Source organism: Bombina bombina, chromosome 3, assembly GCF_027579735.1.
Source record: "Bombina bombina isolate aBomBom1 chromosome 3, aBomBom1.pri, whole genome shotgun sequence".
Taxonomy (NCBI): Eukaryota; Metazoa; Chordata; class Amphibia; order Anura; family Bombinatoridae; genus Bombina; species Bombina bombina.
The window spans coordinates 371019324-371032749 of NC_069501.1; the positions used below are offsets into that span (position 1 = coordinate 371019324).

Consider the following 13426-nt stretch of genomic DNA (forward strand, 5'->3'; position numbering starts at 1 on the left):
CATTTGATTCATAAAGCTTATTTGGAGGTGGGTCAGCCTCCACCTCAGAGAATTACAGCTCACTCTACTAGATCGTTTGCCACATCTTGGGTTTTCAAGAATGAGGCTTCAGTTGATCAAATTTGCAAAGCGGCCACTTGGTCTTCTCTGCGTACCTTTTCTAAATTTTACCATTTTTATGTTTTTGACTTGTCTGAAGCAGCTTTTTGGTAGAAAGGTCCATCAGACAGTTGTCTCAGTTTGATAACTGTGACTATATTTTGTGTTTTGTCATAAAAGACATTATTTTGGATTTTGGATTTAATTTCTCAGCAAAAAAAAGATGGTTTTATGTTATCCCTCCCTTTATTATTACTTGTGGACTTCCACATCTTGGGTAAAATATCTCATACTTAACAGCTCATGGACTCTCGCCACCTATATGAAAGAAAACATAATTTACGTAAGAACTAATTTCTTTCATGGTGGTGAGGGTCCATGAGGCCCCACCCATTTGGGGTTATATTTTTGTTTAAAGCACATATTGTTTCCTGCTCTTCATTATTGGCTTTTACTGAAACTCCTCACCACTTGGCTATTCGGAAAACTGAGGTATGTGTGAGGTGGAAGGGGTATTTATAGGCTTTTGAGGTTTGGGAAACTTTGCCTCCTCATGGTAGGAATGTATATCCCATACGTAACAGCTTGTGGACTCTTGCCACTATGAAATAAATTAATTTATCAGGTAAGTTCTTAAATTATGTATTTTACATATTGGGTGTGGCACTTTAGGGTTTAATAGTGGAGGGGTATATTGGATGGGGGATGTTGTGGTAGCTTAGAGTATATATGCTTTTGCTGTGTCTGGAGGTTTAGCCTTTTATTACAGGTAAGTTAGGAACACTTTGTGGTGCTGATGGGTACTTTTTCCATTTGTGGTAACACTTTACACCAGCTTCTAAAAAATTATATGAAATGCTGATAATTCCTTGCATTGGCTGCACAACATTTGAAATCCTAAAATCATATAATTTAAATCCTTTTGTGGGTACACATTAGGTACATGCTTTTATGTCTAGTATAATATGCTTTGTAAAAGTACACATTTACATATATTTTTATTACCTGGAAGTCACTTATTTGACAAGCACAGTAATAAGTAAGGGTGTCTCATTATAAAAATGGGATGCGCTAATATAGCCGTGTAAATTAAACAAGTCTTTGGTTACATTTTTTTAACCAATGACTTGTAATAGCAAATTGAGTGATACTGTCTATGTCGAAGCCAAGTGCAACTCAACCAGCATTTCTTGACTTTAATATAGTCAGGGTCAGTAATGCAAAAATGACTTAATCTAATTCAATTTGAAAAGAAAGGATATGAGAGAAATGAAGAAATAGATAGATGCACTGGTGAGGAAGTGATCCAGACATAATTCTAAATCACAGAAACAGGGGAAGAAAGAAAAAGACAATGAAGAGAGGCAATGTAGAGAAACCGAGGAGGGAGTGGAGCACAGGATATACAAATAAATACAATAATAGCAATAAATACAATAAAATATAATGCATTCCTCTTATATATATTTATTTTTTTCAAAAAGGGTGCACTGCCAACAAAAGTACAAAAAGGCTGTTTATAAACAATATTCTGATAACACCTTCACAAAGCAACTGAATAGTCCCTTTGAAGCTGGACTGCTTGGACCTGTAATTCGAGCTCAAGTCAGGGACACCATTACGGTATGTGTTAGCAATAATGATTCACAATTCAATGACAATTTTTTTTATCAAATTTAAATTCAATTTGATAATTTATCTCAGATTTGTAGTCAGTACAGATGTTAAAATGTAACCTAAATTAGTCATTTTTGTTATTAAGGTGTGAAATATGTGAAACATTTTGTATGTTAGTCACTGCTACAGTCAAAACTACAAAATCAGACCTATATTTTATTTAATTTTACTATTAAAAAAAAATATATTAGGTAGATTCTTCTAAGCTTTCTTTGGTGAAAATGTGCCTAAAAGTTACAGCGATATAAAACTTTAAATTCATGCTATAACATTTCTGTTTTTTAGAAAAAAATAAATAAATTGAAACAAAACAAAGAAACAAACAAAAATTAAATGTCCAACATCTGCAAAGCAGTGTTTTTTAAAATACTGGTGTGACGGATCCCCAGCTACCTCGACTGGGTAGCTCCACCAAAGGGGTCCTTCCGCTGCCTGGAACAAGCTGCTATGTAGCCCAGGAAAGTGATTCTAGCAGGAGCCCACCTAAATGACTAGACAGACTAGCATTCAGGTGAAATAAGAACTGATTTTAATGGGACAAACGCACATCTTTTACACATACAACTCATCTTGATAAGACATGAGACAATGCCACAGTTTTGCTGCCATTACCGCCCCCCTAGACAGGCTGGCGCCGGCCATAGCAGCCATGAACCTACAGATTCTCAGTACCCAGGGGTGGCTGTTTTCGGGGTGATCCCAGGGGAGTGGCGGCACTTCCAGGGTGTCATTTTAAAGCTCAAACACAAAGAAGACTAATAAGCGCAGAGTGTAATCACTAAACTCCTGAATCACCTAAGGGTCCCTCTCAAAGGTGTAGAAAATTAGCATAAATAGTAAGATTGACCAGGAGCGCTAAAAAAAGCTAAAAGTGATAGGGTAATAGTAGCCTAATAGAATGCCAGGTGTATGTGCATAAAATTATGTGCAAAATTATTACATAAAGTGCAAAAAATAAAAAAATGTAAAAAAGATCCAACCAGGTATATATCTTAATATATGCCTAAGTGATATTAAAAATGCTGATACGTTTATAAAGTGCACAGGTGTAAAAAGTCATCCATACAGGTATATATATCTTAATATGCCTATGTGTAATAAATAATTCAGATGCGTCTAAAAAGTACTTTCATAAAGTGCACGAGTGAAAAAATGGTCCTCTGACCAGAGTACGTGTAAAAACCAAAAACGGGAATTACAGAGATAATTAATCTAAAATGATGCAAATGTGAAATATATATAAATGTTTTTGTTAAATATATATAAATATACTAATAATATAGTATATTATATACTATATATATATTTATATACTATATAGTATATAAATATACTAATTGTACTAATAAAAAAACATTTATATATATTTCACATTTGCATCATTTTAGATTAATTATCTCTGTAATTCCCGTTTTTGGTTTTTACACGTACTCTGGTCAGAGGACCATTTTTTCACTCGTGCACTTTATGAAAGTACTTTTTAGACGCATCTGAATTATTTATTACACATAGGCATATTAAGATATATATACCTGTATGGATGACTTTTTACACCTGTGCACTTTATAAACGTATCAGCATTTTTAATATCACTTAGGCATATATTAAGATATATACCTGGTTGGATCTTTTTTAAAAAATTTAATTTTTTGCACTTTATGTAATAATTTTGCACATAATTTTATGCACATACACCTGGCATTCTATTAGGCTACTATTACCCTATCACTTTTAGCTTTTTTTAGCGCTCCTGGTCAATCTTACTATTTATGTCATTTTAAAGCTCTCAGTCCCCAGAATATATAGTCCAAAAAGCGACATGATCCGTGGCTGGGGACCGGAATTATGCTGGTTTAAACGTCCACCTGGAAGTCCAGGGAGAATAGGGGTTATAGGGGGAACCGGAACCCCCGGTTCCCAAGGGAGCTCCCTTCAGGCAATTACCCCACCTCTGGCCCACCCTGAGAGGCAGCAAACCCCAGAAGAGCGGAGCTCTGGGACAAAGGGCCACTGGAGCGACCTGGGTCAAAGGGTGCCGGTAATCCTGGATGATGCGGCCGACCGGTAGTTACAGGGGCCCGGCCGGCCGAAGCGGAAAGTGGCGGTCTGCGGCCAGCTCTTCCAAGATGACATGTAATACACAAAAGAACGAGAACAGAAGGTCTGGGGAATCGCGGTTGCTCTGAGGAGCCCAAAACCGCTGAGAGATAGCAGGGGTGAGGTCATAGGGAGGTAAGGGATCAATCCCTGCAGCCCAGTATCTGTGACAACTCCCCCCCTCCAGTTTGGTAGACCCAGCTAGATCCACATACGGGTCAGCCTGGGGATGTCTGAGGAATTTATGCCACTTCAGTCCTCCAGGAAAGTCCGTCAGCATTCCCATTGCTTTTTCCGGTTCGGTACTGAATGCCAAAGTTAAATGGCTGCAGGGCTAGGCTCCACCTCAACAGTCTCCTGTTGTCCCCGGAAACTCGGTTGAGAGATACAAGGGGATTATGGTCAGTGAGGATGGTGAAGGGTCCATATAGGTAGGGCTGCAACTTCTTCAAAGCCCATACCAGCGCCAGACACTCTTTCTCGACCGCCGCGTAGCCTACTTCCCGGGGTAGCAGTTTTTGACTGAGGTAGGCAACGGGGTGGTCCTTTCCTTCCTCGTCTGCCTGGCTTAGGATGGCCCCCAACCCGAACATAGAGGCATCTGTGTGGACAGAAAAGCATTTGGCTGGGTTAGGAGCGGCCAGTACTGGAGCAGAGATTAAGGCAGATTTAAGACTCTGGAAGGCTTTTTCACACTCGGGGGACCACAGGACCTGTCAGGTAGTCGTTTACGGGTCAGGTCAGTCAGGGGTTTGCGAGGGTGCTGTAATTGGGGACAAACCTCCGGTAGTAGCCTGCAGTACCCAGAAAGGCAAGGACTTGGGTTTTGGTCCTAGGGGTGGGCCAGTTAGCCACTGCCTCGACTTTGGCTGGTTCGGGTCACTGCTTACCGCAGCCGACTCGGTGGCCCAAGTATTGAACCTTTCAGCGCCCAATGGTACACTTATCTGGCTTCAAGGTTAGGCCGGCGGCTTGAAGACGATCTAAGACGACGCCTAGGTGGACCAGATGGTCCTCCCAGGTCTCGATATAGATGGCGATATCATCCAGGTATGCACAGGCATAGTCCTGGAGGCCATCTAACAGGCGGTCTACCATTCTTTGGAAAGTGGCTGGGCCGTTCTTCATTACAAACGGCATGACCTTAAACTGGTATAAGCCGAAGGGAGGCAGACTTGGGGATGGACTCAGGGTTGAGGGAAATTTGCCAATAACCCTTGCATAGGTCGAGGGTGGTCAGGAAGTGGCCCCGGGCGCTTCGATCTAACAGGTCATCTACTCGGGGCATGGGATAGGCATCAGAGGTGGTTCTGTCATTGAGTCTATGGTAGTCAATGCAGAACCGGGTAGTTCCGTCCTTCTTGGGTACTAACACTACTGGGGAGGCCCAGGGACTGTTGGACAGTTCAATGACACTGAGGTCCAACATTACCTGGAGCTCCCGGTGCATACTTTCCCTGGCGGCCTCTGGGATCCTGTAGGCAGCCTGTCGCAGGGGGGTCTCTCCTGGGGTCTCCACCCGGTGGATGGCTGTGGTGGCAAATCCCGGGACAGTAGAAAACATTTCACTTCTCTGTTCCAGGAGTCGCCGGACCTGCCTTTTCTGTCCGGGCTCTAACCTGTCGTCTAGGGATATGTCATCCACCTCCTGGGGGGCGTCGGTAGGACCGGGAAGCTTCGGTATTGGAAGAATTTCAGAGTCCTCCACTGCCGGCGCACAGATAATGGCCACATCTCTGGGTCTTTCTATGTATGCCTTCAACATGTTTACATGAAAGGTCCGAAGGATCCTTTCACCTGAACACTTCGCTACCAGGTATGTGGTGTTGTTCAGTTGTTCCACAACCCGGTAGGGTCCTTGCCAAGAAGCCTGTAGCTTGTCTGTTTTGACAGGCTTCACGGCGAGGACCTTCTGTCCCACTATCAGGGTTGCGACCATACCATCGCTTCTGTCTGTGTTGAGAGGCCTGAAGGTTCTCGCGGACCTGGGCAGCCAGGTCCTGCAGCCGGTCCCTGAGCTGGAGCACGTACCCCATGACAGAGTGCTCTTCCCCCCCTGTGGTTTCCTCCCAGTGGGCTCATACCAAATCTAGCAGGCCCCTAACCTTTCGACAATACAGTAGTTCAAAGGGGGAAAAACCTGTGGATTCCTGAGGCACCTTTCAATATGCAAAGAGGAGGTGCGGCAGGAATTTTTCCCAGTCCTTGTGAGTGGCCGAGAACGTCCAAAGCAGTTGCTTTAGGGTCCTGTTAAACCTCTCACACAGCCCATTCATCTGGGGATGGTAAGGGGCGCTGTGCAGGGGTTTAATCCTGCGCAACTTCCAGAGTTGTTGAGTGATTTCCGCAGTGAACTGTGTTCCTTGATCGGAAATCACTTCCCGAGGGAAGCCTACCCTGGTGAATATCCAGAGCATTGCATCTGCTATGGTATCCACCTGGATATTGGCCAGGGGGATTGCCTCTGGGTATCGGGTGGCATAGTCTACCACTGTAAGGATGTATTTCTTTCCTGATGGACTGGGCCGAGCTAATGGCCCCACAATGTCTACTGCTACTCGGCTAAAGGGTTCATCAATAATGGGCAGTCCCTTATCTCCGCTGGAGTGCGGTTGTAGAACTGCTCCAAGAGGATGAGTTGAACAGCTCCGTCTAGGACAGTGATGTGGCACCCCGTAACCCAGGAGTTCAAGGATCGAGCTAAGCGGTGGGCAAACTCGGTTTAAGGCTGCTCCTCTTGTTTTTGTAGCCCCCGGAATCTTAGCTGGTGAGCCTCCGGTGTGAGTCCATACCGGACAAGAATATGCTCCTTCACCCGGTCATAGTTGTCTTGATCCCCGGAAGGGACAGTGTGGAAAGCCTCCAGGGCCCTACCGGACAGTTTCCCAATGAAGATAGTAACCCTGTCGGCATCAGTGACCCCATGCATCCGGCACTGTGTCTCGAACAGCTGTAGGTAGCGGTCGATATCCTCGCTCTCATCGTCCTGGAATGTTCGGAAAGCCCCGTGAGGTAGTTTTTTGGGCCGGGAAGGGGGTCCAGGGGATCCGGCATGAGCCCCCATAGACTTCTGAAGCTCCAACATATGTACCTTGGTGGCGTCAGTCACTATTCGAGTAATGATCTCCTCAGGGGGGTTAGGTCCATAGAGAGCCAGTTGCCACTGTACTTGCTGCTGCATGTCGGACATTGTAGTCCCTTGAGTGGAGTCTGTACTGGGTCGTCCCCCGCTTTGGTCGCTGTCAGACCCACCAGCCTGTTCGCTAGCCCGATCGTCCTCCATCAGTTCAGCTACGAGCACTGCCTTTGTCTTGTTGCCAGCGACTTTCCCTCTAGCCTGCAGCAACGTTCTCAATTCTTCCTTCCGGAGCCCATGGTACTGCTCCATCCGGCAAGATCTTCATTTGGTTGTTTAGACATTCCAGGTAGACGGAAGCAACCCACCGCTGCCAAATAACGTGACGGATTCCCGGCTACCCCGACTGGGTAGCTCCACCAAAGGGGTCCTTCCGCTGCCTGGAACAAGCTGCTATGTAGCCCAGGAAAGTGATTTTAGCAGGAGCCCACCTAAATGACTAGACAGACTAGCATTCAGGTGAAATAAGAACTGATTTCTCCTGTTAAGTGTGGTCAGTCCACGGGTCATCATTACTTCTGGGATATTAACTCCTCCCCAACAGGAAGTGCAAGAGGATCACCCAGCAGAGCTGCTATATAGCTCCTCCCCTCTACGTCACACCCAGTCATTCTCTTGCACCCAACTAATAGATAGGATGTGTGAGAGGACTGTGGTGATTATACTTAGTTTTTATATCTTCAATCAAAAGTTTGTTATTTTAAAACAGCACCGGAGTGTGTTGTTCCTTCTCAGGTAGAATTTGAAGAAGAATCTACCTGAGTTTTTGTATGATTTTAGCCGGCGTAGTTAAGATCATTTTGCTGTTCTCGGCCATCTGAGGAGTGAGGTAAACTTCAGATCAGGGGACAGCGGGCAGGTTCACCTGCAAGAGGTATGTAGCAGTATATTATTTTCTGAGAAATGGAATTGACTGAGAAAATACTGCCAATACCGATATAATGTAAGTTCAGCCTTAAATGCAGTAGTAGCAACTGGTATCAGGCTGTCATGTATGTATATTTACACTTCAGTATTCTGGGGAATGGCACTTCACTGGGATAATACTGTATGCATAAAAATTTTTTTAGCCTAACTTGCAGTGGGAACGACTAGCAACAGGCTTTCTAATGACACTTCATTTATTTGATGTTAAACGTTTTGCTGGCATGTTAAATCGTTTAATTATCTGAGGTACTGGGTGAAAAATTGTTTTGGGCACTGTTTTTTCCACTTGGCGGTAGTTTTATTTAATTTAAGACAGTTTACTGATCTCCCTCACTGATGTGTGTGAGGGGGAGGGGCCTATTTTGGCGCTTTTGCTACGCATCAGAAATTCAGTCACAAGTCTGTTTTCTTCCCTACATGATCCGGATCGTCTCTACAGAGCTCAAGGGTCTTCAAAAATTATTTTGAGGGAGGTAATCACTCACAGCAGACCTGTGAGATTGTGCTTTGACTGTGATAAAAAACGTTTTTATTATGTACATTTTTTCTGCTATGTAAGGGTTTGTTATTCATTACTATGGGGGCAATCCTTTGCTAAATTGTGTTTTTACCGGAAAGAATTTGAATTTATAATTTCTCCGGTTCATTGTTACTCAACTGTCATAATTTTTTTTTTTTTCTGTGCTTCTTAAAGGCACAGTACGTTTTTCATATTACTTGTAAATTGAGTTGAAAAGTATTTCCAAGTCTGCTAGTTTATTTGCTAGTGTGTTAAACATGTCTGACTCAGAGGAATATCTCTGTGCTATATGTGCTAAAGCCAAAGTGGAGCCCAATAGAAATTTATGTACTAATTGCATTGATGCTACTTTAAATAAAAGTCAATCTGTACAAATTGAACAACATTCACCAAACAACGAGGGGAAAGTTATGCCGACTAACTTGCCTCACGTGTCAGTACCTGCATCTCCCGCTCGGGAGGTGCGTGATATGGTAACGCCGAGTACTTCAGGGCGGCCATTACAAATCACATTACAGGACATGGCTCATGTTATGACTGAAGTTTTGTCTAAATTACCAGAACTTAGAGGTAAGCGAGACCACTCTGGGGTGAGAACAGAGTGCGCTGATAATATTAGGGCCATGTCAGATACTGCGTCACAATTTGCAGAACATGAGGACGGAGAGCTTCATTCTGCGGGTGACGGATCTGATCCAAATAAACTGGATTCAGACATCTCAAATTTTAAGTTTAAGCTGGAAAACCTCCGTGTATTACTAGGGGAGGTGTTAGCGGCTCTGAATGATTGTAACACAGTTGCAATACCAGAGAAGATGTGTAGGTTGGATAAATATTTTGCGGTACCGTCGAGTACTGACGTTTTTCCAATACCTAAGAGACTTACTGAAATTGTTACTAAGGAGTGGGATAGACCCGGTGTGCCTTTCTCACCCCCTCCTATATTCAGAAAGATGTTTCCAATAGACGCCACCACACGGGACTTATGGCAAACGGTCCCTAAGGTGGAGGGAGCAGTTTCTACTTTAGCTAAGCGTACCACTATCCCGGTGGAGGATAGCTGCGCCTTTTCAGATCCAATGGATAAAAAGTTAGAGGGTTAACTTAAGAAAATGTTTGTTCAACAAGGTTTTATATTGCAACCACTTTCATGTATTGCACCTGTCACGGCTGCAGCAGCATTTTGGTTTGAGTCTCTGGAAGAGACCCTTGAATCAGCTCCATTGGATGAGATTACACACAAGCTTAAAACCCTTAAACTAGCTAATTCATTTATTTCTGATGCCGTAGTACATTTAACTAAACTTACGGCTAAGAATTCCGGATTCGCCATTCAGGCACGCAGAGCGCTGTGGCTAAAATCCTGGTCAGCTGATGTTACTTCTAAATCTAAATTACTTAACATACCTTTCAAAGGGCAGACCTTATTCGGGCCCGGTTTGAAGGAAATTATCGCTGACATTACAGGAGGTAAAGGCCATGCCCTGCCTCAAGACAGAGCCAAACCTAGGGCTAGACAGTCTAATTTTCGTGCCTTTCGTAACTTCAAGGCAGGAGCAGCATCAACTTCCTCTGCACCAAAACAGGAAGGAGCTGTTGCTCGCTACAGACAAGGCTGGAAACCTAACCAGTCCTGGAACAAGGGCAAGCAGGCCAGAAAACCTGCTGCTGCCCCTAAGACAGCATGAAGTGAGGGCCCCCGATCCGGGAACGGACCTAGTGGGGGGCAGACTCTCTCTCTTCGCCCAGGCTTGGGCAAGAGATGTCCAGGATCCCTGGGCGTTAGAGATCATATCTCAGGGATATCTTCTGGACTTCAAAGCCTCTCCCCCAAAAGGGAGATTTCATCTTTCAAGGTTGTCAACAAACCAGATAAAGAAAGAGGCGTTTCTACGCTGTGTACGAGATCTTTTACTAATGGGAGTGATCCATCCGGTTCCGCGGTCGGAACACGGACAAGGGTTTTACTCAAATCTGTTTGTGGTTCCCAAGAAAGAGGGAACCTTCAGACCAATCTTGGATTTAAAGATCCTAAACAAATTCCTAAGAGTTCCATCGTTCAAAATGGAAACTATTCGGACAATCTTACCCATGATCCAAAAGGGTCAGTACATGACCACAGTGGATTTAAAGGATGCCTACCTTCATATACCGATTCACAAAGATCATTACCGGTATCTAAGGTTTGCCTTCCTACACAGGCATTACCAGTTTGTAGCTCTTCCATTCGGGTTGGCTACGGCTCCAAGAATCTTCACAAAGGTCCTGGGCTCTCTTCTAGCGGTGCTAAGACCGCGAGGAATTTCGGTGGCTCCGTACCTAGACGACATTCTGATACAAGCGTCAAGCTTTCAAACTGCCAGGTCTCATACAGAGTTAGTACTGGCATTTCTAAGGTCGCATGGGTGGAAGGTGAACGAAGAGAAGAGTTCTCTCCTACCACTCACAAGGGTTCCCTTCTTGGGGACTCTTATAGATTCTGTAGAAATGAAGATTTACCTGACAGAAGACAAGTTAACAAAGCTTCAAAATGCTTGCCGTGTCCTTCATTCCATTCAACACCCGTCAGTGGCTCAATGCATGGAGGTAATCGGCTTAATGGTAGCGGCAATGGACATAGTACCCTTTGCACGCCTACATCTCAGACCGCTGCAATTGTGCATGCTAAGTCAGTGGAATGGGGATTACTCAGATTTGTCCCCTACTCTGAATCTGGATCAAGAGACCAGAAATTCTCTTCTATGATGGCTTTCTCGGCCACATCTGTCCAGGGGGATGCCATTCAGCAGGCCGGATTGGACAATTGTAACAACAGACGCCAGCCTACTAGGTTGGGGCGCTGTCTGGAATTCTCTGAAGGCTCAGGGATCATGGACTCAGGAGGAGAGTCTCCTGCCTATAAACATTCTGGAATTGAGAGCAGTTCTCAATGCTCTTCTGGCTTGGCCTCAGTTAACAACTCAGGGGTTCATCAGGTTTCAGTCGGACAACATCACGACTGTAGCTTACATCAACCATCAAGGAGGGACAAGAAGCTCCCTAGTGATGATGGAAGTATCAAAGATAATTCGCTGGGCAGAGTCTCACTCTTGCCACCTGTCAGCAATCCACATCCCGGGAGTGGAGAACTGGGAGGCGGATTTCCTAAGTCGTCAGACTTTTCATCCGGGGGAGTGGGAACTTCATCCGGAGGTCTTTGCCCAAATACTTCGACGTTGGGGCAAACCAGAGATAGATCTCATGGCGTCTCGACAGAACGCCAAGCTTCCTTGTTACGGGTCCAGATCCAGGGATCCGGGGGCGGTCCTGATAGATGCTTTGACAGCACCTTGGACCTTCGGGATGGCTTATGTGTTTCCACCCTTCCCGATGCTTCCTCGATTGATTGCCAGAATCAAACAGGAGAGAGCATCGGTGATTCTAATAGCGCCCGCGTGGCCACGCAGAACTTGGTATGCAGATCTAGTGGACATGTCATCCTGTCCACCTTGGTCTCTGCCTCTGAGACAGGACCTTCTGGTCCAGGGTCCCTTCAAACATCAAAATCTAATTTCTCTGAAGCTGACTGCTTGGAAATTGAATGCTTGATTTTATCAAAACGTGGATTTTCTGAGTTAGTAATTGATATCTTAATACAGGCCAGGAAGCCTGTTACCAGAAAGTTTTACCATAAAATATGGCGTAAATACTTATATTGGTGCGAATCCAACAATTACTCATGGAGTAAGGTTAGGATTCCTAGGATATTGTCTTTTCTACAAGAAGGTTTAGAAAAGGGTTTATCCGCTAGTTCCTTAAAGGGACAGATCTCAGCTCTGTCCATTCTTTTACACAAACGTCTGTCAGAAGTTCCAGACGTTCAGGCTTTTTGTCAGGCTTTGGCCAGGATTAAGCCTGTGTTTAAAACTGTTGCTCCACCATGGAGTTTAAACTTAGTTCTTAACGTTTTACAGGGTGTTCCGTTTGAACCCCTTCATTCCATTGATATCAAATTGTTATCTTGGAAAGTTCTGTTTTTAATGGCTATTTCCTCGGCTCGGAGAGTCTCTGAGTTATGTGCCTTACATTGTGATTCTCCTTATCTGATTTTTCATTCAGACAAGGTAGTTCTGCGTACTAAACCTGGGTTCTTACCTAAGGTGGTCACTAACAGGAATATCAATCAAGAGATTGTTGTTCCATCCTTGTGTCCTAATCCTTCTTCAAAGAAGGAACGTCTTCTACACAATCTAGATGTAGTCCGTGCCCTGAAATTTTATTTACAGGCAACTAAAGATTTTCGACAAACGTCTTCCCTGTTTGTCGTTTATTCTGGTCAGAGGAGAGGTCAAAAAGCTTCTGCTACCTCTCTCTCTTTTTGGCTTCGTAGCATAATACGTTTAGCGTATGAGACTGCTGGACAGCAGCCTCCTGAAAGAATTACAGCTCATTCTACTAGAGCTGTGGCTTCCACTTGGGCCTTTAAGAATGAGGCCTCTGTTGAACAGATTTGCAAGGCTGCAACTTGGTCTTCTCTTCATACTTTTTCCAAATTTTCCAAATTTGACACTTTTGCTTCTTCGGAGGCTGTTTTTGGGAGAAAGGTTCTTCAGGCAGTGGTTCCTTCCGTATAAGATCCTGCCTGTCCCTCCCGTCATCCGTGTACTTTAGCTTTGGTATTGGTATCCCAGAAGTAATGATGACCCGTGGACTGACCACACTTAACAGGAGAAAACATAATTTATGCTTACCTGATAAATTCCTTTCTCCTGTAGTGTGGTCAGTCCACGGCCCGCCCTGTTTTTTATGGCAGGTCTAAATTTTTAAATTATACTCCAGTCACCACTGCACCCTTTAGCTTCTCCTTTCTCGTTGGTTCTCGGTCGAATGACTGGGTGTGACGTAGAGGGGAGGAGCTATATAGCAGCTCTGCTGGGTGATCCTCTTGCACTTCCTGTTGGGGAGGAGTTAATATCCCAGAAGTAATGATG

General features: G+C 44.4%; 1 protein-coding gene across 1 annotated transcript in view; it reads left to right on the forward strand.

Annotated features, from left to right (window-relative positions):
- F5 (coagulation factor V) overlaps nucleotides 1-13426 on the forward strand; it is a 423639-nt gene that overhangs the window by 102478 nt on the left and 307735 nt on the right. Inside the window, exon 8 of the mRNA XM_053706505.1 lies at nucleotides 1584-1722. Coding sequence (XP_053562480.1) covers nucleotides 1584-1722 — 139 coding nt within the window. The remainder of the gene's footprint in view (nucleotides 1-1583; nucleotides 1723-13426) is intronic.